At 40.1% G+C, this 27,721-nt stretch overlaps 1 protein-coding gene across 8 annotated transcripts in view; it reads right to left on the bottom strand.

Moving 5' to 3' along the window:
• WDR7 (WD repeat domain 7) overlaps nt 1-27,721 on the bottom strand; it is a 355,172-nt gene that overhangs the window by 63,841 nt on the left and 263,610 nt on the right. For all 8 annotated transcript variants that reach the window (XM_060405554.1, XM_060405555.1, XM_060405557.1 and 5 more), the window contains one exon: nt 5,502-5,601. In XM_060405554.1, the coding sequence (XP_060261537.1) occupies nt 5,502-5,601 (100 nt within the window). The remainder of the gene's footprint in view (nt 1-5,501; nt 5,602-27,721) is intronic.

Here is a 27,721-nt window from a genome sequence, read left to right as displayed (position 1 = left end):
AGGTTGCAGGAAACCCTTAAATTATTGGGGAAGAGGGAGAGAATACTATTACTTGTGTATCTCAGACACAAGACTCAACAGTGTTCACAATAAATAGCTACACAGGAATCAACGCCAAGGGACAGTTACAGTGGGCTTTACCTTTCCACTTTAAATATTTGTTATTGCTTGAGGTTATTTTATAATGAGTGTGAATCACATTTATAATCTGAAGAGACAATCAATAAATGTCTTTCACTTTCCAGAGAAAAAGGGAGGTTGATCTGCTCCTTCACCAGCTACATATGTATCTTCCTTTGCCCTAGTTCTCATGTAAAGGCTAAGCATTCAAGCATTATATTTGGACTTTTCAGGGGGGGGGGTGCACAAGAAAATTATAGAAATTACTCAATTTTGACTGGCCAGGCATCAGTAGGTCATTATTGTCAATGGAAACAAAATAATTCCTGTAAGAAAATAATTGTTACAGGAAGCTTCGAAGCTTAAAGAGAGAGAAGAAAGAGAAAGCGATGAAGGAAGGAACTAACACCGGGGAACTGCCACAGCTCACCAGACCCAGAGATGAAGCAGAATTTAAAAATGTTCAGCCAGCTCCACACCCAATGAAAACCAGGAAACAATAACCCTTAAGATCCTAACTACAGTTTTCTTTTGAGCTAAAAAAGTAGCCATCTAAGCAGCATTAAAAGGCTTGTAATTTATGATAAAGAAGTACGCTTAGAAGAAAACTGGACTGAATTTCAACAGAGATAAGTAATGAAAGGACAAAGAATAAATGACATGCAAATAAGAGAATGAGAACATTCACAGCCATGTCTGTTGAAAGCAAGAGAAACTACAAAGAAAATCATGCTAACAAATTAGAAACTAAATAAGACTCATAGGATGACTGACTCACTAACCCCATCTTTTATACCTTAAAAACGATGCTGAAGAAAACAGATGTGGACAATTACACAGTAATAAAATCCTTGAAAAAAATTCAGTGGGGGCTAATTAATATAAGACTTTAAATATATGCAAAACAGGCCAAAAACTGAGATATGCTGGCAGTTGGGAATACCATATTTAAATATCAGCTTTACTCAGAAAAATTTTAATATAGCAGTAACATGAAAAGTAATATTTGTAATGATTTCAAAAAATTACTTAAAAAATATATCAGGAGGACAACAGATTAATGCTATGCAAAAATCAGGATAGATGAAGAATAATCATTAAATATGGCTGGTTGAGGACAGACCAGTAAGTATAATCTTAACTTTGTTAAATACTTGGTTTGATATTCTACTCATTCTACGTTTAAGATTAATCAAATTGTTTGGAATAAAGAGCAGCAACTACAACAAAATCCTAAAAAAGAACTTGTAACAGATATAGCTAGGATGAAATCACGTACAGCTAAGTAAGAGAGAAGAGAAGTCTGGGGTTGATTTTGTCTTATTTAATTAATAACTAAAGAATAATTACAATGACTAACATTTTTTAAGCACTTACTGATGTTTGCTTTATATACATATATATATATATCTACAAACATTCTGAGGTCTCAAGGTTTATCTCCACAGTTAATGTAATTTCATTGCAATGTAATGCATTTCCAAGTTTATTTTACCATAATATAATCAACACTTACTGAATACTACTCGTTGAGAATTTTACATAAATTACCTTCCTTCTCACAAATACAGGCATTACTTCTATTACCACTATATAGTGAGGAAGCTTCAGTTCAGCAAAGTTAAGATACATTCCCAAGCTTATGAAATGAAGATCAGCTTTAAGTCACACAAGCTTCTCTTCGTTCTTCCCCAATGTATGACACTGTACATTTTAAAATACTTTTATTTAGTTTTAAGATTTTGGCGGCACTGCGTCTTCACTGCTGTGCGTGGCTTGCTCTAGCTGCACTGAGCGGGGCCACTCTCTCCAGCTGCGGTGCGTGGTCTTACTGCTGCGGCTTCTCTTGCTGCAGAGCACGGGCTCCAGAGCATGCGGGCTTCGGGAGCTGTGGTGACAGGCTTCGTTGCCCCATGGCACGTGGGATCTTCCCAGAGCAGGGGTCAAACCCATGTCTCCTGCACTGGCAAGTGGAGTCTTAGCCACTGGACCACCAGAGACGCCCGTATGCTGCTTCAGATCACTTTTCGGTTGAATGAGTTAACTCTTCCTCCTCTAACTACCTAAGACAAAGGTCAGCAAGTTTTTTCTGGAAAGGGCCACACAATAAATGTTTTAGGCTTTGTGGACCATACAGTCTTTGCTGCCTGCAAACACCCAGTTCTTCCACTGCAGTGTGACAGCAGCCACACACGATCCTTAAACAAATGACTTGGCTGTGTCCCAGTAAAATTTTACTTACTCCAACAGGTGGCAGGCAGATTTGGGCAACAGCTTGCAAACTCAATATGAGTAAAGTTCATATTCCAGACTGAATGCATATTCAGATGCAGTTTTGTATAATCGCCTGTACTTGATTGAGAAGAAGAAGTCGTAAGAAAGCTGATCTTTAAGAAAGATAGACACTAATGCCAAAAGATAAGGGACGCCTATTTGACTTTCTGAGTCTGTCCCTTGCTAGCCCATCTACGGATGACAGGGACCCTGTATGTGCTGTGCCCCTTTTCCCGTTCTTGTGCTCCCACTGGGCCCAAGGACACTGCCTTGCCTCTGGCATCCTGGACAGGCCACGGTGCGTCTTCCCATAGTGGCGGCTCTCATTTAGGTGGCTGCCCCTTATATTTCTACGTAACTGGAATCTACCCCTCAAGCCCAGTGAATATACTGATTATCCCTTCTACATCTTTCATGTCATATCTGATGTCTTTGCTCAACATTAGTAAAACTGTCCCACTCTCTGCTCACTGATTTCAACAGCTAATTCAAAAAATATTTTATTGCATTTCTAGTGCAAAATTCCAAGTCCTCTGATTCACCTCTAAAATACCGTTTCTAAACATGCCAACTATACTCATGTATTCTGTTTCAACTGTTGACTCACTTATTTCAAACACTACAACACTAATACCATGAAGGAATTAAGAGAATCCCTTAAGAGCTCATTGTCACTGGATAAAACTGGTAACTGGAAAAAGCAGTTAAGATTGATTTTAGAGATTTAGCTTTGTTTTCATGCTCTGAAAGATGAGAGGAAAGGGTAACCTTCCCTTTCACAGTGCACTGGAAGGTAAAGGTTATTCCATCGTACAACACTAATGACAACTGGGATATCAAAATCGAGAAGCTGAGGTAGAAAAATATCATAGGGACACTGAAATGCCGAAATGCAGTAAAATAAGGCACGAAAATAAAATGAAATATGTGTGACGTTACAGATTTCTGTTAGGAAAGAATGTCACTGATTGATGAGTGTTTCTCAAATAATTTTATTAAAAGGAATAAGACATTCAAAGTATTCATGCTTTCTGCATGTTGATTAAGGTCATCACTGAGACCGAGCAGGAGGGGAACTGTCAGGAGGTGTGTGCTCAGGGCAGCCTGCTCCTTCCTCATCAGCTCTTTATCGTGGTTCTTCCTTCACTCCTCTGGGTGTTACGTCAAGGCCATGCTCTTCCCTCTGTTCGTGGCAGTGGTGTCCTCTCTATGGTTTTCTCACTTTAATTTTAAGGAAGCTTGAAAAGATCACCTTGATTTTTTTTTTTTTTTTGTCTTCATCTTGTTGATGCTTGTGGCTTATTTCTCTCAAGCTGGCTAATAATAATATACAGTTGGCCCCTGAACAACAGGGGCTTCAACTGCGTGGGTCCACTCATACTTGGATTTCTAGTCCTTATCACAGCTCTATACCATCCAGCATTGTCTGAATCCCCAGATGCAGAACCAGGGATATGGAAGGTCAACTGTAAGTTACATGTGGGGCTTCCCTGGTGGCGCAGATGGTAAAGAATCTGCCTGCAGTATAGGAGACCCGGGTTTGATCCCTGGGTTGAGAAGATTCCATGGGGAAGGCAACACTATCCACCCCAGTATTCTTGCCTGGAGAATCCCATGGACAGAGGAGCCTGGACAGATAATCCATGTGGTCGCAAGGAGTCGGACACGACTGACTCTACAACTGCCACCGCATCACTGCATCGCTAACCCTGGCAACGTTCAGGGTCAACTGAACTCCAACGTTTAACAACTGATTCTGAAAACGATGCTTGGAGACTCGGGCTCTCAAGAGGAGAACATTACAGGCAACGTGTAACTTGATTTTTAAAGCAAGTATTCAGACTGGTTTCATTGCTTAAAGTGAGAGCTCAGAGTAAAGCAATACAGTCACCAACAAAGAGTTAATGTCTTAAAAAAAAATCACACAAAAGAAACTCAATAGTTAATCAGTGTGGCAAATGGTGCACACTCACAGGAAACGCACAATGGACACTCACGCCTCAGGGCCTCTGAGAAGGGCTGCATGAAGAAACTTGTTAAACTCAGTGATACCCCCTAAACTGGTCTGACCTCTGAAACTTTTACTGCCAATCTGCTACCATCTCTTAGATCTATTTTATGGAAAGCTGCCAGAGAAGCTTTTGGGGAACTAATTAATAGTTTATTAAACACAAGAGGCAATTTAAAATTCAGCTACATGATGTATTCATATTCCTTCTGAAAATTCCTAACACAGTTGAATATATCAATCTATTATGGTTGAATACAATTTCTAATATGATTGAATATATCAGCATTGATAATTGCCACAGTGGGAGACAAGGGATAATGACTTGGGATTATCTGTCAGTGAACACTATAAACTACCACGATCAGGTAGCTTTGTTAGCTAGATCAGCCTACTAGCTTTGTTTTTGCCATTAATCAACAAGGTGGCTCTGGGATAAAGAGACTGACCACTTTGACATCGAGTGGGCTACACGTGCTCCATCTACCCAAGTGGCACATTTGGAGAACTGAGTGGTCAAGATGAAGATCCAGACGAACTTCTCATCAATAATAAAGTTGTATAAATGCACAGGAAGTTATCAAAGCATAAAAAGGAATACATTATTTCAAATAGAGCCTTGGCTTCCTTCTTCCAGAACCACAGCAAATGCCACTGGGGCTTCTGCCTGTCTTGAACTGAGGAGAATACCGTCCTCAAATTGCTAAAGTTCTCATTTTACTTAGAAAGCGAATTTTCGTTTAGCCATTAATCATGATAATGTATCATCACATTTTTTTCCCCCACAAAACACATGATAAGAATAAGAAAATCAGAAAACTTTGTTTAAAGGAAGAAAAGATTTATTGCAAAGGGCTTTGTGAGTAGTACCACCTTACTCAGGGCCCTGTGACGAGCAAGTCTGCGGCAGCCCTTCATTCCCAGAGAATAAAGACAGTAGGGCTCTATATTCTCTGAGTCCTTCATTAAACTATTGATCCCTTTAGCATTATCCATAATGTTCCCGCAGCTCAGCACGTCAACTGGTGAAGTGCTGGTCTCTCACTCCTTTCAATAACCTGCAGACTTTATGGAGAGGAAGTCACAATGATTTATTTACCTGACATTTTCCAGTCCGAATGTCGTACAGGGCCACTGAACCGTGGCGAGCTCCAACGGCTATTCTGTGATTCCGCTCATAATAGCTGACCATGTAGAACCTGGATTGAACATTTAAACAACAGCGAAAATGAAAAACAGGTGAGATGACCTGAACGTCGAAGTAGATAGCAACACACTCTGAAGATTAAAGCCAGTTCCGATAAATATTGTTAAATAAGTATGCCCATAATTAATAGATGGAGCTTTTTCAAAAATGTTTCATTGTGGTAATTCTTAAAATCAACTGAAAGAAAAATGATGCAGAATACCACTTAGGCCTGTTAATGATTATTTTCAATAGAAAACAACTTTATAATTACAAACATCCTTGAATTTTGAAATAAGAAGAGTCAAAAACAAAAAAGATTAAACATGAAAACTCAGTTTTGCTACAGTGACTATTATGCAAATATTTCTATTCAAACAGAAATAGAAAAGATGAAAAGACTTACATATTCAATCTAATTATGCTTTCATGGTTTATTATGGTATTAAGGAATGAAAAATATTTTTTAGCAGAACAATAATAAAAAACCAGCATATTAAACACGTTATGTTTAAATGTTCATATCAGTAATTTGAAATGAAATTAGAAAGTTATTCACCAAAAAAAGTTGGCAAATTTTCTAGAGTTTCCACGTTTATCAGTTTATCCGAAAGATAACTGTGCCTATTTGTAACATAAATAAGCATACTTGGTGATTTGGCATTGCATGAAAATAGGATTTAGGGAGGATGCTTTGAAGGTTGTAAAATGTTGATTTACTTTTATTCGTTTATTTTTCTGGATTAATTTTCATGATTTGATTAAGTATTTGAATTTCTGATCTTTGCTTTGTCATGATTTAATAGCCATACGGCTAGAGCCTGGGAAGGCAAGAATAAAAATTATTAGAAGTGTAAATAAGGTATGCTTTGATGTCCCCAAAGAGTTTTGAATATGCCTTCCCATTATCCAGTCCCGCTGTCTCAGTGAGAATTACCCAGATAAATTAGTCACCTACTCTCAGTATTTCTGAGGACATTATATCAATTTTACTATATATGCCTTTCCTTTTTTCTCTTTGATTCTCTGCTACCAACCTAAATTTTCTGTTATTTTTTTAAAACATAGGAGGGGGAGGAAAAACAGATGACAGAAAAGAAGTAGCATTTCTCTAATTCTTTCTTGAGATTGATACAGAGATAAAGAACAAACAAACTAGTAGGGCACTGGACTCCATTTCTGAAATTCTGATAAGAGGCTGAGAGAGGAGAGGGGAGGTATCTGTGAGCATTCAGACACCAGGGAGAGTCTGACAAAGCCACTTTGGCGTTATCAGACTTTATGACATTCATACCTATTTTATAAATCTGGAAAGCAGGCCATTAAGTGTTTAAACTTCTTGTTTGAAATTTATCCAGCAGTACTTCTGTCCGATCTCTAAGTCCCACCCAGCAAGGCAACTTTTTTCTTCTTTAGTGGAAGATAAATGCTTCATTTCTAGTCATGTGAAAGACACTACTCTAGGATGTCGTGTGCGGCTGTGCGGGGCTCTGGTATGGGAGGTCCTCTGGTGCATACAGGTTTGAGGGAAGGAACGGGACGAGAGGCCCTTGACGTGTGCGGCTTCCCTCTACTGAGAGGTGAATAAAAACTTTCTTGAACGTCTTTCTTGTCTAAAGCATTCTACTACTGTCCCTCAGCAGAGAAGGGAAGCACCAACAATCTGCATTCAAAATTGAAGGTTTCCACACTACAAAAGAAAAGATATTTAGAAGAGCTTTAAAATGTTTACTATTTTATTATTCAGTAATTACTGTGGTCTAAGAAGGATCTCTGGAGATCCAACCAGTCCATTCTAAAGGAGATCAGTCCTGGGTGTTCTCTGGAAGGAATGATGCTAAAGCTGAAACTCCAGTACTTTGGCCACCTCATGCACAGAGTTGACTCATTGGAAAAGACTCTGATGCTGGGAGGGATTGGGGGCAGGATGAGAAGGGGATGACGGAGGATGAGATGGCTGGATGGCATCACTGACTCGATGGACATGAGTTGAGTGAACTCCGGGAGTTGGTGATGGACAGGGAGGCCTGGCGTGCTGCGATTCATGGGGCCGCAAAGACTCAGACACGACTGAGCGACTGAACTGAACTGAACTGAACTGGACTGAACTGGACTGAAGAAGGAGCATCACTACATATCTACATGTATGCCTATATCTACACCGCATCTAAACATTCCTGCTGCTGCTGCTGCTAAGTCGCTTCAGTCATGTCCGACTCTGTGTGACCCCATAGACGGCAGCCCACCAGGCTCCCCCTTCCCTGGGATTCTCCAGGCAAGAACACTGGAGTGGGTTGCCATTTCCTTCTCCAATGCAGGAAAGTGAAAAGTCAAAGTGAAGTCGCCCAGTTGTGTCCGTCTCTTAGCGACCCCATGGACTACAGCCTACCAGGCTCCTCTGTCCATGGGATTTTCCAGGCAAGAGACCTGGAGTGGGTTGCTACTGCCTTCTCCGTAAACACATCTAAGCCCACACAATTTAAATCCTATTAGAATAACATAGAATATAATATTTAACAAATGTTTTAACAAATATCTATTCTGTGCAGGTTAACAGCCACAGGAAAATAGCATTTACAGAGGTATTTCATTATCTATTATTAAACTTTGCACAGATGTTAAGAGTTGTATTGCCCCAACACTTCTGCGAAATGTAAACATAACTGTCCCTCAAAATAATCCTCTTGAAAACAATCCGTTGGTAAAATACATTTATGTTGACAAAATTTTACTTAGTTAAACCCGAATCTAAAAAGTTTTTTAATACATTGACCATTTTCTATGCTCTGGGTATCAACCTCATCTTTCTATATCACCTACAGACACCATTATTTATGGGAGAAAAAAAGACCAAATCTATTCTTGGTATCAAATCTTTAGTCTCCCTGAAAGGACCATATATTACAGGTCTGCATTTTTCATTCTTTGCAATTTACTACCAGACTAATACTTCTGAAATATCTGAAAGAATTCTGGACAGTGGAGGTCTCATGGCATGTTTTTAATCTTTGGATTTCTTGTTAAACTTTTTCTTTCTTTAATGGTCTCTCTTTTAACAGAAGAAATCCAAGGTACGTGTGCATTCACTTCCCAAGTACTCACTCTGGGGACGGGCTGCAGTGACTGTCTCTCTGCTGAGGGCTTCCAGAGCCCACCTTGCCCCCAGACCAGTCTTCTCCTGGAACCAGTTCTCCAATGTAAGGCTGCAAACTGTATTTCATGCTGGGGCTAGGGTGGTCATCATCTAAAACATTTAAAGTCCCTGATCTCCATGCTTTCACCACTGTCCACAGGCAGCCAGAGTGGTCCTTTTCAGCCATAAATCAGATCACCTCTCTAGAACATTCACAACCCTCCTTTAAGACCCTGGCCCTAACACCTCTCGGACTTTATCTCTCCTCCTTTTCGCTTGGCCTACTCTGGCCATACTGATCTCCTTATACTTTCGTGAATATTCCAGGAGTATATCCATTTTGGAGCTTAACATTTGCTGCTCCTTCTGCTTGAAAATCTCATCCTCCCAGGGGTTGTGTGCTCACTTCATGCAGGTCTCTGTTCCAGGGCTGTCTAGATAAGGAAGGCCTCTGTGAGCCATCATCTTGCTTAATACAGCAGCTGTCCCTTCACTACTCTTCAGTCCAGGACCCTAGTTTGCTTTACTGTGCTTGTCATCTCTTTGAGATTATACAGTAAATTTTTGTTTCTTGTTTCCCACCATCAGAGATTTTATCTTTTGTTGAACATATGCATACACTAACAGGGTCCAAGCAACCTATTGAGCAGGGTCCTACATTAACCTATGTACTCAGGATACAGCAGTACACAGGTTAATGCTGTAAGAAGTCCCAGTCACTATGCTTATCCTTCAGGGACCAGTATCTAAAGTAGGCTAAAAATTTCCATTCTTAAGACTAATGAATATTTTCTAATGTCTAAAATAATAATCCGTATAAAACAACAAAGGAAATAAAAACTGTCTAAAAAAGTTAGGCAGAAATCATGAATCAGAAAGCAACCCCCTGACCTTTCTAAAAAAATGTATTTTCCATTGAGACAAACAACTGCAGATTTACAAGAAGTTATATGTAAAGATTCTTAAAGTCTGAGTACATTATCATGAGACTGATAGGTGCATAATGGAAATTATTTCATTATGTTTCAGGGAACTAGAAGAGATTATTTGCTCTAAAACTTAAGGCAAATACAGTCTAAAGAATGATAAACACAACACAGTATATATATTTGGTATAAATGGTCTGAGAATAAAAATTATTCTAAGAATTAGCCAGATATTTAATAGGCACATTTAAATTTCACTGAATATAGTATTATCACACAAAACATAATTAAAAGAAATAATCACTTATTGGTCATTACAAACTACCAGAATAGGTTATTCTATTTCTCCAAAGCATATCTGTGACATCAACTCTCAGGAGCCACTGGCAACAGGGGGCCACCCACCTCACCACGGGTGGTTTACGATGTGAAATAAGTATGTGAATTGGGTCCACTCTGGGGCAGGATCCTGGAGCCAATCATGTTGCCCAAGAGTTTGCCAAGCACCCAGTGCCTGAGTCTAAGGAGCTTTGGTACCCTTTACTTACAGTCTCCCTTGAACTGATGCCCTTTCTACTTTTTATTAAAAATGGCCCTCAAATAGGGGAGATATGTATACCTATGGCTGACTCATGCTGAGGTTTGACAGAAAACATCAAAATTCTGTAAAGCAATTATCCTTCAATAAAAAATAAATTAATTACAAAAAAATGGTCCTCAAATAAGAGAAGTTTGTGTGATACTTCAAAAAAAAAAAAAAAGGCGGGGGGCGGTGAGGAAACATGCAACTCCCAGCAGAGATAGGATTTAGGAGAAAGACAGAAGCCTGTAATATCACTTTCTCAACCATGACTCTGATAATGTGGCATGATCTCAGGATGGTAATACTGTATATACTGTCTGTGAGCATTAAAATGCAACAAGAACACTCTTCAGTAATGCAAAGTGAATCTCCAGCTAAAATGAACCCATGTGAAAATCTAAGGATGTAAGAACTAGAACGTCTGGGCTATAAATGTGAGTTACAACTATTTACAGTCACCAACTGAGGGCAAACTGTGCATCGGGCACTGTACTGAGAACGTGTGTCTGCATTCCCAGGGGCAGCTGAGCTATTAGAGGGATTTTTATCTAGCTGCTTTTACAAATTCTCGATGTTGATTACAAATGATCCCCAAACTTTAAACTCTTGGTCTAAAGAGTATTAAGGCAGTACGTAATTGTAAAGAACCACCACTAACATGAATGTAGCAAAGGGAAAGTCTTTCCTCTCATGCCGCTTCCTTCAAGGGTTAATGCTGTTAACAATTTGGTGGACATTCTCAGCTTTGCCTAATTTTTATTACAAAAGTGGTGGCAGATTACACCTATTACTCTGCAACGCTCTTTTCTTCCCTCAGTAGTTCATGGAGCATCCTCCCATATACATGAATCCATGTCATCCTTTCTCACACCTGCTTTATTCTCCTGCATATTTATACTCCATTATTGAAATTGCCCCTTTCTGACATTTAAGTTATACACAGATCCTTGTACTCATAGATGAGTATTTGTGTAGGAAAGAGTCCCCAAAGCCAGGTTCTAGATTAAAGCATACACACATTGTAAATTTTGATATGAGTACATGTACGTATTCTCAGTCACTCAGCTGTGTCTGGCTCTTTGTGACCCCATGGACTGGGGCCTGCCAGGCTTCTCTCACGGAATCTTCCAGGCAAGCATAGTGGAGTGGGTTGCCGTTTCCTACTCCAGGGGATCTCTCTGACCCAGCGATCGGACCCACATCTCCTGCATTGGCAGGAGGCTTCTTTACCATCATACCACCTGTGAAGTGAAAGTCATTTAATCATGTCTGACTCTTTGAGACCCCATGGACTGTAGCCCGCCAGGCTCCTCTGTCTATAGAACTCTCCAGGCAAGAATACTGGAGTGGGTAGCCGTTCCCTTCTTCAGGCAATGCCAAATTATCCTCAGCTCCCCATAAAAGAGTTCTCCTACTTAATATGATCAAATTTTCTACATTTTTGCCAATGAGGAAAAAACTGCTATCACATTTTCGTTTTAACTTGCATGAAATTAACTTTTTAGATTTGTTCATCTGATTGCAGGATATGTATGCAGATTTTTTATTAATGAAAACAAAAGCTATTTAAAATGGAATCAGTACACCATCCCTTCATCCATCATGTATACTAGATGAGGAGAGAGACTTCTCAGTATCCATGATGTGCTCCCAATAGCCCAGAGACAAGACCTGACCCCTAAACACAAGGAAAGCTATGAATGCAGGAAAGAATGGCCAGCCTTCTGTAGCGGAGCAACATACAGGTCAGTATGACCACAGAAGGTATCAGCAATAACACCTTGGTGGCCTGGACGAGATGGCAAAGAGCTCTTGTAAGGACCACCATGTGAGGGCTCAGGACTTGGTTCTCTGAGCATCGGTCAATAACCCTCAGGGATGTCAGGGCTGCAACCAAGGGGGGCACTTTGTAGAGGAGGAGGCTCCTTCCAGATGTCTTCACACCCTCCCCCCTTCCACCAGCCGCTCCCAGAACTCTGGGTCTCCATGCCACTAACATGTCTGAACAATTCAGAGACACAAAAGTAGCTTTGATGAAGGCATCAGCTCAAGGGGAGCTGTGCTAGTTTAGTGGTGGTGGGGGGTGAACAGTGGAGGATGAGGGAACGTTTTCTAGAAGCAGTTCATTCCCCTAGTGACAGGCACCAGTTCAAAGGACAAAATGGAAAGGACCCTTCATTCTGAGATGGTGACTGACAACTGGAAAACTCCATCTGAGAGTCATGATTTCCCACTCAGCATCTTATACACTGTAAATCTTCAGTGAAATGAAGTGAAAGTTGCTTAGCCGTGTCCAACTCTTTGCGACCCCATGGACTATACAGCCCCTGGAATTCTCCAGGCCAGAATACTGGAGTGGGTAGCCTTTCCCTTCTCCAGGGGGATCTTCCCAACCCAGGAATTGAACAGGGGTCTCCTGCGTTGCAGGTGGATTCTTTACCAACTGAACTATCAGGGAAGCCCAAATCCTCAATAGATGTTTCCTAAATACCACCAAGTATTTAATAGGTAAACTACTTCGCTTCTGAAAAAACTGGCCAGAGAAACGCTGCAGCTGGGGTTTTAAAAGGATGACTGAAAACAGGGTTTCTGCAGGTAAAAAAACATGCCTGTTGAGGTGTATTGTAAACGATGGCAGAGAGATATCTCTTATTATGTGACTCATGCACTTACTAATTTGTGATCTATGCCTCAGCTTCCTCATCTGTAAAATGGGAACAATAATAGTACCTGATATGATTATCATGAAGACTGAATTAGTTAGTACATGTAAATTACTTAGACGTGTTCCTGGCATATAATAAGTACTTTCTGTAGTAAGTACACACTTTAGTAGCTACCATAATTATCACATCATCACCATTTGCATCTCTGAATATATACACAGAAAGGATATAAAAGGTACAGTTATTTTGCGATTTTCCTAGGGCAAATAAGTGCTAATAACATGTTAATAAATAAGGGAAATGTGTTCCCCAAATATCATAAACTTGTTTGTTTCTTAAACACTTATGATTTTCAGATATAATCTGAAAACAGCAAATTATCTCAGTTTCGGCTTCAAGTTGCTAATACAAATGATATGGACGACTCTGGTTTGAAACTCTTCTCTATTATCATTTCAAACAGTCGGAAAATTTAATGTTCTTTCTGTTATACAGTGAAATGGAATACTTCTGGAAGCTTTAGAGATTTGTTTTTTCATCAAGAACTTTACCACTGAAGGACAGTGACCTGCTGGTGCATTTTCAGGAGTAGGGACATGACTGAAATGGTTTCAGAAGGATTTCTACTCATGTGAGTATAGGACAGACATCTATATTTATTATAAAGGGTATCCTATAAAATTGTAACAGATTTAAGAATTTTACTGGAAGTTAGGATAGAAGCTATGCCATATCCTGTTATTATTAACACCATCCAGATAAACACAAACCACAGATTCGGAGTTCTTTTTTAAAATGAGCTCATGGACTATTCTCAAGTAGACAGTGTTCACTTTCTTAGCCGGATTTTAAGTGTCCATTTAGGGTGCACAGAGCTGATTCAGCTCTTCATGTGAAGAGCAGAATCAATCAGTCTGGCTACATAATAACAAAGTTTAAGAAAAGGTAAACCATGTCTGAAAATATAGACTTTTAACTCTTCTGTCTGGATTTTTCCCTGCCATTCAGCTCAAAAGTTTAAACACTTACTTTACTCTTTGTATCTTATCTATGTTACAGTTTTAACGCTGTCCCAATGATTTTCTCTTATTTGAATTATTCTAGTACATATATCCGATTTAAAGGAATGCACACTCACTGTAAAAAACAGAAACCCAGCGTATAGAAAAATAAACAGAAGAAAGCTATCCTTGGGGCTTCCCTGGTGGTCCAGTGGTTAAGAATCCACCTGCCGGTGCAGGAACGCGGGTTCAATCCCGCGTGTCTCGGGGTGACTAAGCTCGCGTGCCACAGCTGCTGAGAACTGTGTGCCTGGAGTTCACGCTCCACAACCTGAGAAGCTGCCGCAGAGAGAAACCCGAGCATCGCGACTGGAGAGGCGCCTCTGCTTGCTGCAACTAGAGAAAGCCCGAGAGCGGCAACGGAGATGCAGTGCAGCCGGAACAAACAGATTAATGAATGGAAAAAAAGAGAAAGTTACCTTTACCACAGTCCCCTCCCCCGCCACAGGTAACCATGAGAAAGACTTTGGGGTGTGTCTTTTCCAACTCTGCCCCCGCCACATGTTTACATGCAAGTACATGCCTGAATAACAATCTTTATATATAGTTGTCTTCTTTTAAAATGATTTTACCCACTTTTCTGAAACTCTGCTAGTTTCTCTTTAAATTTATCTTTTGCTGACATCTTTCCATCTATAGTAGAAATGGACTGCTCTCAAAACAGTGTCATATTTTATTTTGGGGGGCTCCAAAATCACTGCAGATGGTGATTGTAGCCATGAAATTAAAAGATGCTTGCTCCTTGGAAGGAAAGTTATGACCAACCTAGATAGCATATTCAAAAGCAGAGACAGTACTTTGCCAACAAAGGTTCATCTAGTCAAGGCTATGGTTTTTTCAGTGGTCATGTATGGATGTGAGAGTTGGACTGTGAAGAAAGCTGAGCACTGAAGAATTGATGCTTTTGAACTGTGGTGTTGGAGAAGACTCTTGAGAGTCCCTTGGACTGCAAGGAGAGCCAACCAGTCCATTCTAAAGGAGATCAGCCCTGGGTGTTCATTGGAAGGACTGATGCTAAAGCTGAAACTCCAGTACTTTGGCCACCTCATGCGAAGAGCTGACTCACTGGAAAAGACTCTGATGCTGGGAGGGATTGGGGGCAGGAGGAAAAGGGGACGACAGAGGATTGAGATGGCTGGATGGCATCACCGACTCGGTGGATGTGAGTTTGAGTGAACTACGGGAGTTGGTGATAGACAGGGAGGCCTGGCATGCTGTGATTCATGGGGTTGCAGAGTAGGACACGACTGAGCGACTGAACTGAACTGAACAAGCTTTTTAATGCCTGCATAGTAGGCCGCTAGGGCAACGTATTTCAATGGAAGAAACTGTTGGTAAGTAATAATGATATGTAGAGGACACACGTGAATAAAAGTGTTCTAATATAAAGTACATTTTCTATGTAATAGCATATTAAGAGGCCAGTTAAGAGATAATCAGTTAAATCCAGGAAAATATACAAAATACTTTAAATTTCAATGTCTATACTACTAAAGACTTAAGTGATTTATCCATTCACAATAAATTAGAGAAATTTATACCAAGTGTTATTTAAAGTTAGTTTCCTCCCTACTCCTACTGCTGTTTTTTTAATACCCACCAAGAAGCCCAAGTAGTTGAGCCAATAACTATATTGCTCGGGTCTATGATGGAGCATTTCTTCATTCTTGGCTCTAAATAAAAGGGCTTCCCTGGGGGCTCAGCTGGTAAAGAATCTGCCTGCAATGCGGGAGACCTTGGTTCGATCCCTGGGTTGGGAAGATCCCCTGGAGAAGAGAAAGGCTACCCACTCCAGTATCCTGGCCTGGAGAATTCCATGAACTATACAGTCCATGGGGTCACAAAGAGTCGGACACGACTGAGCAACTTCCACTCAAAAAGAAAAGAAGCCCAAATAGTTGAGCCAGTAACTATATTGCTCCAGTCTATGATGGAGCATTTCTTCATTTTTGGCTCTAAATACACAATGGAAAAGAATACACACTATAATTTCTGCAAAGGGATCATCGATTCATCAGTCAGAGATTTACGATCATGTATAATACATTTCATTCAGTGACAGCCAATTTTGCATATGGAAATACCTTCAAGTTTGGAGTCAGAAGGATTTCTCTGCCTGATAAACATGTACTCATCTTTCTGTTTTTCTCTTTTTCATTTTATTTCTATTTTTTTTTAACTTAAAATTTTTTTTTATTGGAGTATAGCTGATATACAACACTGTGTTAGTTTCAGGTACAGAGCAAAGTGAACCAGTTACACACATACATATATCCACTCTTGTTTAGGTTCTTTCGCCATGTAGGTGGTTACACTAAAACATCACCAATTCTCCTCTTAACTCCCGTGCACGACAGACAGGTCCTTCCTCTGTGTTCCTCCCATCACAGCACCTGGGAGTGTCTCTGTGTGCTGGATACTGTTTATCTGATTTACCACCCTGACTCCGCCAAGTCAATTTAAGACCTTTGGGGGTGGGGACAGCACCTGACTGACAGGCTGGAGCTGGGCTGCCCACAGTGGCCCAGCCCAGGACAGCGCATAGAGACAGAAGTAAGCACGGCTTTACTCAAGGAACAGAAAGAAGACTTCCGTGCCCTGAGCATCCTGAGCTGAGACTGGGACTTGAGGCATGCAGGTCTGACACATATAATAGGATATCATCCATAACATGGGCCCTAATGAGAGGCAGATTTGCCTCCAGGTAATATGTATCACGGGCTTCCCCTGTGACTCAGCTGGTAAAGGAGCCGCCTGCAATGCGGGAGACCTGGGTTCCATCTCTGGGTTGGGAAGATCCCCTGGAGAAGGGAAAGGCTACCCACTCCAGTATTCTGGCCTGGAGAATTCCATGGACTGTAAAGTCCATGGGGTCGCAAAGAGTCAGACACAACTGAGTGACTTTCACTTTCTCTTTTCATTAGGCATCATGGCGCTTTGGGTAACATCAAACATCTAGGACTCTTCAAGGTGGCCCCCTTCTGGGGCCAACAGCACTGGAATTCAAGGAGAGCCAAGAATCCCTAGAAAAGTGAAGGGTCCTTTAAAGTAAGTAGAATAAATTTCAGGATTGATACTGAGCCTCAGGAAAACTCATTCCAGGTCTTCCTGAGATCTCCCTTACCCTCTCCCCAAATACTGGATCCTAGGAAAGGTTATGACTTCAGGATATAGAGGGTGCAGAAAATTCTATCAGAGTTTTAAGAAAGAAGAAGTAAGTTTCACATTTTGGTGCCACAAAATGCTCCACTAAGTCAGAGGTTCATCACCAAGTGGGGTCTGCAGATGCCTTCGGGACTTTATGCTCCTACTAGGAAGTTTGTGAGATCAAAACTACTTTTGTAAAACTCCTGAGGCGTCAATGAGTTTTTCGCTGTATTGAACTGGCACTGATGGTGCACAGAGATGGGTAAAACTGCGGATCCTTTGGCCTGAATCAAGGCAGTGGCACCAGATTCTACCAGTCGTCACAATAACCTTCCCTGCCACGGTAGTAAATAAAACAAGGAAGTGTTTTCACTTAAGAATATCCTTGATGAAGCTGTAAAAATGATTAAATTTTGACCCTTGAGTTGCTTTACTATTCAGCATGACAGAATGGGAAGTATACATAAAGTATTTCTAATATTAACTGAAATACGACTGGTGTCTCAGGGGAAAATAGTTGGAAGACTGAGGTGTAAGCTAAACTAGCTGTCTTTTCCACTTTCACTGAAAGTATCACTGAGAGAGAAACTATGATTTTGGACTTGGGTATTTGCCAGACGTCTTCTGGAAAATGAACTGCTTTTTGTTCTGTCCAGGAAAACAACAGCCAGAATTTGTTGCCAATGATAAAATTCAAGCTTTCAAGTAAAAATTACTGTTTTGCAAAATAATATCTGGCTTTCTAATACTCTCTGCCTTTTTTTTTTTTTAAATGAGATCAGCAGTGATATTAGCAAATATGAGGTTTTGACAATGTGGATTGTAATGTGACAATATATGGAGAATTTACAAATAATTCAGTAACCAAGATCTTCCAAAGACAAATGCATAATGTTATAAAGTCATGCATAGTGAAAGACCCACTCAAAAAAACCACTCAAAGACCTACCCAATGTATTGAAGGTAACGGTATGAAAAATTCCTTAAAATTACAGATTCTTCATTGCAGCTAACCTTTAAAAAATGACCACCTGTGGAGTTTTGATGAACTACTAAAAATACGCAAAATTATTTTAAAAGGCTACTGAAATATGACTCTCTTTTAAAACTATGTATCTACTTGAGGCCAGATTTTCACTATAAACTTTAAATAAAACAACATAAGGCAACAGATTAGACACGTGCAGATATAAAAATCCATCTGGCTCCTATTAAGCCAGACAGAGAAATCTGCAAATATGTTAAGCAATGCTTCACCTGTCAGGTTTTGTTTTGTTTTGTTTTGGCAAGTAGTTATTTTTCATAAAAGTTTTTACATCAACATGAATTGATCTATTATTAAATACACCAATAAATATTTTTTAAATATCCAAGTTTTCATTTCTAATATATTAGACAATTTTCATAAATAAAAATTCTCTGGAATCTTCAATTTTGAAGGGGTTCTGAGACCAAAAGTTTGAGAACCACTACACTCAAGACTGAAAAAAACACTTGGCAGTCGAAAAGTTGTATCTGGAGGAGACAGAGAGATGATAACAAGACAGCGGGGATAAAGAGCAGACGACAGCAGATTCACAGGGCGTGAGAGCTGACAAAGTGGACAGAGCGCAGACTCCTTCCTGGAGGAGGAGAGACGAGAGTCTGGGCAGCGGAGAGAGGGGCTGCGGAGCAGAGGACGGATTTCAAATGAGATAACGGTGCGTGTGTTCAGACCGAGGAAGAGAAGTTGAGGATAAAAAAGAGAGGATGAGGAAGGAAGGATGCAGCGAGGAGGAGGCCTGGGCCTGGACCACAGCGAGAGCCATCTCGTCCTCTACTGAGATGCCGCAACTCTGTGCCACGTGATGCACGAGCAGCGTGGGCACATCCGCCCGCATAGGATGCACAGCAGGTGTGGGATCCTTTCAGCCAAGCGGGCCTTCCCTTTCACCCGATCGTCGGCTCAAGAAGGGACTGACGTGTATACTACTGATACTATGTAAAAACAGATAACCAAGGAGAACCGACTGCACAGCACAGGCAACTCTACTCAGGGCTCGGTGGTGACCTAAGGGAAAGAAAATCCAAAAGAGAGGGCATACATGTATATATGTGTGGGCTTCCCAGGCAGCACTAACCGTAAAGTACCCACCTGCCAAGGCAGGAGACACAAGAGATGCCGATTCGATTCCTGGGTTGAGAAGATCCCCTGGAGGAAGGCATGGCAACTCACTCCAGTGCCCAGAGAATCCCAAGCAGAGAGGAACCTGGAGGGCTACCATGGGCTCGCAAAGAGTTGGACACGACCGAAGCGACTTAGCATGTAACATGAGTATGTACAGATGATTCACCTTGCTGTACAGTAGAAACTGACACAGCACTGTAAAGCAACTATATTCCAATAATTTTTATTTTTTAAAAAAGCATGCTCTTCGGTTTGTCCATCTGTCAAATAAAGGTGAGAAATAGGTAATTTATAACCTGAAGTCCATTGCAGAGTCCAAATTCTACAACTTGTATTTCTATAAAAATAATGCAACAAGGTCATGGTTTAAGTGAAATAACTGGTGCCATTTATGATGACTAAATTAAGGACAAAACACATGAAGTAGCATAGCTGGTATCATTATTCAGCTACAGTTACTGAGGGCCTATTTGAGAGTTCAAATTTTCTAAACTAAAAATTGGGACAGAGTTCAAAAAGGGACTCCTTTCGAATCTGTGAATTTATTTAGTAAGTCTTTGAAAGGAACAAAAATTGCCAGTCTTAGTTACACATTAAATAAATTTCCTTCACTTAAAAGAATAAAAATGCACGGAATAGGATCTGTGTGGGAATTCTGGGGTATATTGCGGCATTTAACCAGATGAAGCCCTCTACTACTTGCTAAGGACACAATAAAAGAAAGAGATGCAAAAATCCTTTTATTCAAGCTACTCACAATGTGCAAAAACAATTCATTAAAAAAAAATCCCTAATCATTTGTTATGCATTGTATCACTACTGGCCCTCAAGAACGTAACTGCCTTAATTTAAAAGCTATATTTTAATTTGATTACGTTTCTGTATTTTATCTTCCTTTCTAATTGAGCTTTGCTAGTCAGTAGCTTATAGGGGCTTAAATTTTTCCTATTCTGAGATTAGTAAATAATATCTTTTGCACAGCAGAAATTAACAATTTTTTAAAAGGATGCTTTCGCAAAATGAACAACAAACCCTTAAATTATTCATGTCACACTTGTGTGCTTGACCGCTTTTCTCTTAGTTGAGGAGCATCTGCGCGTTCCTACACTCCCAAATTTTATTTTACACTTGTGTGCTCGACCGCTTCTCTCTTAGTTGAGTAGCATCTGTGCATCCCTACACTCCCATATTTTAGGCTACTGCATCAAAGACAGCAGAGTGAAATGAGACAGTGACCACACTGAGTCAGGCATGGCATACTCCATGCGGACTCGTCCGCCATATTAGAGTGTGCACAAGGAATTCAAGGTTAGTAACACAGCCGTCGGTGTGAATTCTAAGGGACCCCATGCATTCATGCGTGCTCAGTTCACGTTCAGTCATGTCTAACCCCATGGACTGTAGCCCGCCAGGCTCCTCTGCCATCGTGTTATCCCAGCAAGAATACTGGATTGGGTTGCCATCTCCTGCTTCAGGGGATGTTCCCAACCCAGGGATCGAGCCTGCGTCTCCTGTAGCTCCTGCACTGGCAGGCGGATTCTTCACTTGAGCCACCTGGGAAGCCCCCTAAGGAAACCTCAGTGACGTTTATCCTCCCAAGACTCAAGAAAAGGTTAGTTCCACTTTCTTAGTGTCTAGGGTATTTTTAACTGAGGACGCTGCATTATTGACGGTCTAGGTAATTACCTGGAAATTACTCAGAACGCTCTGTGCTTCTACAGCCATGATCTAGAGAGCTGGGTGATGGCTTTGGGAAGACCATCTAGGAAAATGAAATAGGCAAAGCGAAGTCCAGTGAAAACAGGAGGGAACGTAGAGGAGCTCGTTCCGTAAGTGTTACCTTTCTGTAATTCTCACTCTGCTTACGAATAAATATGAATATGAAATTGGTTCAGTGTTGCAACAGCCTTGTTGCTGCTAATTTATCTAAGTTGTAGAAAGAACATAGTTTAGTATCTATATAATAAAATAGTTTTATTTATTACAGTGATGAAAAATCTGGTAGTAGAACTTCTTTGAATGACTATGTTTTGAAGGATGTGTATGCTACAGCCTCTCAAGGGCACTGAAATCTTAGTAATTTTCTTGTATTACTAATGGATACCATTGTACTAACAATATCCCTGGCACTAAAATGTGAATTATTAGAAAATATTTAAATCTATGACTATGAACTTTACACAGCAATCAAAATTGTAATTTTTAAAATATGGAACCATAAGTGATTCAAAATTGCCAAAGCAATTTGGAGGGAAAAGAACAAAGCTGGAGGCATAACCCTTTCAGACTTCATGCCATACTATGAAACTATAATAATCAAAACAGTATGGTATTGGACAAAAACAGGCACACAGATCAGTGGAACATAATGGATAGCCTAGAAATAAACCCACACACGTAGGATTAATCAATTTATGACAAAGGAAGTAAGACTCTACAATGGAGAAAAGGCAGCCTCTTCAACAAGTGGTACTGGGAAAGCTGGACAGCTACATGTAAATAAATGAAATCAGAACACCTCCTCACACCACATACAAAAATAAACTCAAAATGGTTTAGAGACTTGATTATAAAACACGACACTAACACTTCTAGAAGAAAACACAGGTAAAATATTCTCTGGCATAATATGGAATGGTATTTTCTGAGATTAGTCACCCAAGGTCAAGAAATAAAAAGCAAAAATAAACAAATGGAACATAATTAAACTTTAAAGATTCTACATTGCAAAGAAAACTATTAACAAAATGAGAAGACAACCTACAGAATGGGATAAAATAATATGAATGAAAACTTAATATCTGAAATATACAAACAGCTCATATAACTCAAAATCAAAAAAATAAATAACCCAGTTAAAAAATGGACAGAAGACCTAAAGAGACAATTTTTTAAAGAAGATATACAGATGGCCAATAGTACAAATCAAAACCACAATGAGGTATTACCTCGCAATGGTCAGAATGGCTATCACAAAATAATAAATAATATCTACAAAGAATAAATGCTGGGGAGAGTGTGGAGAAAAGGAACCTTCTTACACTGTTGGTGGGAATGTAAATTGGTACAGCTACTATGGAAAACAGTATGGAGGTTCCTTAAAAATCTACAAATAAAGCTACTGTATAATCCAGCAATTCTACTCCTAGGTAAAAATCTGGAAAAACAAAACCAAATTTGAAAACATACATGCATACCAATGTTCATAGCTGTACTGATTACAAAAGCCAAGACATGGAAACAACCAAGTGCCAACCAACAGATGACTGCCATAAGAAGATAAAAGTGTATATACACATTTATATATAATGGAATATTATGCACTGCCATTTGCAGCAACATGGATGGACCTTGAGAATATACACTCAGTGAAGCAAGTCAGAGAAAGACAAACATCACTTACATGTGGAATCTTAAAAATAATACCAATGAATTTATATACACAACAGAAACAGATTCACAGACACAGAAAACAAACTTACGGTTACCAAAGCAGGAAGGGAGGGAAGGAGAAACAAATTAAGAGTATGCAATTAACAGATGCATAATACTATACATAAAAATAGGTAAGCAACAAAGATTTACTGTATAGTACTGGGAAGTGTATGCAATACCTTGTAATAATCTAAAATGAAATGTAATCTGAAAAAAAACACAACCTTGTTACACACCTGAAGTTAATACAATATTATAAATCAGCTACGTTTCAATTTTAAAGTTATTTTTGTATCTTTTAGAAAAATATCTACATATACATAAACTACCCTAGGTAGGTCTAGGATATTTCAATTAATACAAAGACAACCTCTTTTTAATTTTTAGAAAACAATCACAGTGAGCATTATGTGTAAAATGGTCATCTTTGTTTCTATGCCTTCTAAAGTGAAATTACAAATGTGTTAAATTTCACATACACATCTACTTAAACACACACACACACGTACTACAGAAAGGACTTAATAGGTGGCTCAGTGGTGGCTCAGAGGAGACCCACTTTTGATCCCCAGGTCAGGAAGACCTTCTGGAGCAGGAAATCCGCTCCAGTATTCTTGCCTGGAAAATCTCATGGACAGGGGAGCCTAAAAGAATCAAACACGACTTGGCAACTGAACACACACACAGGGACTTCGATAAAACCTAACTCAGTAAAAGATAGAAGAGGAAGACAAGTTTGAGATGTGATGATGAGATAAAGAGAAAGGGAGATGTAAGCCCTAACTATCTAAGTTAGGCAGGGAATGTGGTGTTGAGATGCCCAATGACTAAAGCAAAATGTTTTAATTAACTCTGGTTAAGTGGAATTAAAAACAAAAAACACATTCTCATTCCTTAGGGCAAAGCAAACAAAAAATGCCTGTCATCTGGATTTGAAAGAAATGTTTTTTTTTTAATCCCTGGGCTGGGAAGATCCCCTGGAGGCGGGCATGGCAACCCACCCCAGTATTCTTGCCTGGAGAATCCCATGGACAGAGGAGCCTGGTGGGCTACAGTCTGTGGGGTCGCAAAGAGTCGGACAAAACCGAAGTGACTGAGCACTCTCAGGAGGGACCCTGCACAATGGACATCAGCATGATCACAACCGGACTGTAAGCTTCCAGAGACACCCAGGGGCAGGTTCCTCAGTGCAAACTGTAGGCAAAGCACTGACAAGGAACTGGGGAAGTCAGTGCTGAAAGAGGTCAGGCAACGTGGTCCTAACAGGTAGCTCTCTGACGGTTTAGCTTAATCTGGACTGAGCGACTCCACTTTCACTTTTCACTTTCCTGCATTGGAGAAGGAAATGGCAACCCACTCCAGTGTTCTTGCCTGGAGAATCCCAGGAATGGGGGAGCCTGGTGGGCTGCCATCTATGGGGTTGCACAGAGTCGGACACGACTGAAGCGAGTTAGCAGCAGCCGGGATATAAACTCGGAGAAGGCAATGGCACCCCACTCCAGTACTCTTGCCTGGAAAATTCCATGGACGGAGGAGCCTCGTAGGCTGCAGTCCATGGGGTCGCGAAGAGTCGGACACGACTGAGCGAATTCACTTTCACTTTTCACTTTCATGCATTGGAGAAGGAAATGGCAGCCCACTTCAGTGTTCTTGCCTGGAGAGTCCCAGGGACGGAACAATCTGGTGGGGTTCCGTCTATGGGGTCGCACAGAGTCGGACACAACTGAAGTGTCTTAGCAGCAGCAGCAGCAGCAGCAGCAGCAGCAGGGATATAAACTAGACTATGTAGAGCGATAAATGGACCATGGTTTTTTTAAACTAGCTTCTAAGTGTTCCAGTTTTGTCCAATGGAGCTTTAGGTAAAAGTCGATTAACGAACAGTCTTGAGTTAAAAGTCTCTGCCGGCATTGTGTGCTACTGTCTAATGACATGTCTTTTAAAACTAACGGTGTGTCACTGCAGGAATGAAGGAGCTGAAGGGATGTCTTCAAACATTTCCTGAAATTCTGAGTTTACTCAATATGTAAACAAAAAGGCATTCTAGGATCCGAGCTCTTAGATCACTGAACGTGCCACAAAGGAGAATGAGTCGGGTTTTGTTTTCCTGATAGAGGATTATTAGAGGACTTGCTTCTGAACTTCACTGTGCATAGGAACCATCAGGCTTCAGGATAGTCGGAAGCAGTGGGTCTCAGGCAGAGCCTCGAAATCAGGTAATTCTCTTGAAGATCATCCAGGAATTATACTGAAGAGCTCATTATTCCTCAGAGGACCAAACAGAGAGTGAGCATTTATCACTAGTGTCTTCAGTTCTCTCAGCTAATAGGCATGGAATGTATTTTAATATTGACTCATGAGAGCTTTTTCCCAACACATTCCTGAGAGTTCCAAAATCGCTAAAACAGTTGGGCCTATGAACCACAAATGGCTGTCCTTGGGTATCTGCGTGTGCTCTCTTACATAACATGTTTTACGACAGTTGCCTCTGTTTTCATGGGGCCCACATCCACAGATTCAGCCACCGTGGGTGGGAAGTCTTCTGAGGACTCTCACCTCCATGTTGATCTCAGCCCTACAAACAGGCGTGTTCCTCTTGAACAACTGCTCTATTTCTGGCATCTGAAGGTTGTTACGTAGGCATTGATGGTTGGCCCCTCTTTATACACACGATGCCAAGAAGTTGAGATATAAACCTATACCTCAACAATCTGGGCTTCCCTGGTGGCTCAGATGGTAAAGAATCTGCCTGCAATGTGGGAGACCTGGATTCAATCCATGGGTCAGGAAGATCCCCTATGGAAGGGAATGGCTACCCACTCCAGTATTCCTGCCTGGACAAGCCAATGGACAGGAGTCTGACAGGCTACACTCCAGGGGATCGCAAAGAGTCAGACATGACTGAATGATTAACACATTCACTTTCGACTCTGGCAAATTGTACATTAATACAGTGCTACAACCTCGTGTTTTAATATCAACACATGATTTTGGGTCAGTGACAGGAAAAATTCTATTAAATTTTACTGGGCACATGTTCTAATCCATTTCTGTTTTCAAGCAGAAGACATTACAAGAAGCTTTAACAACTGACAGAAAATTATATGAACAAAATTAGAAAAAAAAATCAAACTTTCTCCATCTGTCCTACTTTCTTTCATTAGATTTACAATTTGTAGCTTAAACTTGTTTGAGTATATATGTCACAGGACAAAAATTTAATTAAAACATAGTTCAGTGGATGGAGTCACTATTCATTAAATTATATATCAAGTCATATAATCATTAATAAACCTGAGTAAATAAATGAATAAACAAGCAAATCTGAATAAACTGACTATTGGTATATAGCAACATACAATACAGAGGTCAGCCTAAGCTTAAGCCCAAGACTTTCAAGACAGCAACCCAATGGAAATTTTATATGCAATCTAAAAAACACTAACAAGTTACTAACAATGAAGAAAATATTAGAGAAATTACAACATTCAAGTTTTAAAATTCTAAACTGAAAACTCAAAATCCAGATGCATATCAGAATCAAAGCCTACTGGTCAAGGTTAAAAAACAAAACTGAAAAACAGGAAAACCAATTTTAGGATCATTTCACACTTGATGATGCTAATCCACCTTGGTACTCAGAAAAGAGTAAATTTTATGTATAACCCAAATGAGAGTACTTTTGATTTAAAAACAGTCAATGACTTCAGGATACCAGATATACCAGGTATACCAGGATACCAGGTTCTTGATGAAATTAATACAACTTAAGATATGAAAAGCATCTTTATAACACTGATCTTTATAAATATTTAATATTTCATAAAATATTAAAATATTTAATATTTTGAGAAATAAATCAATTTTTTACCTATATGAAAATGATAATAACGCCATCCTATACTTTTTAGGCATATAAAATCCTCTCAAATAAATATTAACTAATTTCTTACACACATTTTGGGTTTTTAATACTCTCTGAATACCAAAATCACAAGCATTCTGCTAGGTGCTTTGACAAATGTCATCTCTCTCTCTCTCTCTCTATATATATATATATATATATATATACTAAATGAAGTTTATAACTTTTTATGACCTACCAACTGTAACAACTAAATATTGGTAATGTAGCAACATTATAGAGGTTAGCCTAAGCTGAAATACATAGCATCTTTGGGCTTCCCAGGTGGCTCAGTGGTAAAGAATCTGCCTTCCAATGTAGAAGACCCAGGTTTGATCCCTGGGTTGGAAGATCTCCCGGAGAAGGAAATGGCAACCCCCTCCAGTATTTTTCACCTGGGAAAAACCCCATGGACAGAGGAGTGCTGGGGTTCAGCCCCAGTGGATCCAGGGAAATTCGAAGTGGGGATGGCGTTGGCGAGGAGAAACTTATTTATTTATTAATATAGAAATATAAAATTAGATTAGGAAGAAATGGTATAGTAGGAAATTTAGGCGGAGTAAAGGAGGCTGAATAACTTGGTTTACGTGGAAAGCCAATGAAGTTCCAGACAAGGAGCTTGCACCGTCTACGTTAGGCCACCAGCGTCCATTTGAATATCGGAGAGTGCCCTGCCTTGGGTTCTCTCTCTTACAGATCTTAGAAGCCGGGACAAGGAAGTAGACATGATGAGCCTCCACGCCCCAGATGGGAATTCAGCCAGATAAAGAAAAGAATGACATGGGGAAGCCCAGCATCGGTACAAGACTCCAAAAACTATTTTTCAAAATCAGCTTATATACCCCAAGTTGTCCATAAAGAAATAATGGAATATGCAGAGCTATGCAGGGGCAGCAGTCCTGACCCTCATTGAGACAAACAAGGCTTTCTTTTTGCATACCCTCCCATATACAAAAGGTCTCAGGTGGTTTACATTATCTTCTGGCCAAGAGGCCTGTTAACATTTTTATGGCTCTCTTCCTGGATAATTGTCTATCAACCAGAAAACTCCTTTTCCTTAGAAGTGTTTTTTCTTTACTCTGCATCACCCTCAAAGTACTAAATAAAGTTACAT

The sequence above is a fragment of the Ovis aries genome, chromosome 23 (assembly GCF_016772045.2).
Source record: "Ovis aries strain OAR_USU_Benz2616 breed Rambouillet chromosome 23, ARS-UI_Ramb_v3.0, whole genome shotgun sequence".
Lineage (NCBI taxonomy): Eukaryota > Metazoa > Chordata > Mammalia > Artiodactyla > Bovidae > Ovis > Ovis aries.
This window is presented reverse-complemented; position numbering and strand designations above follow the sequence as displayed.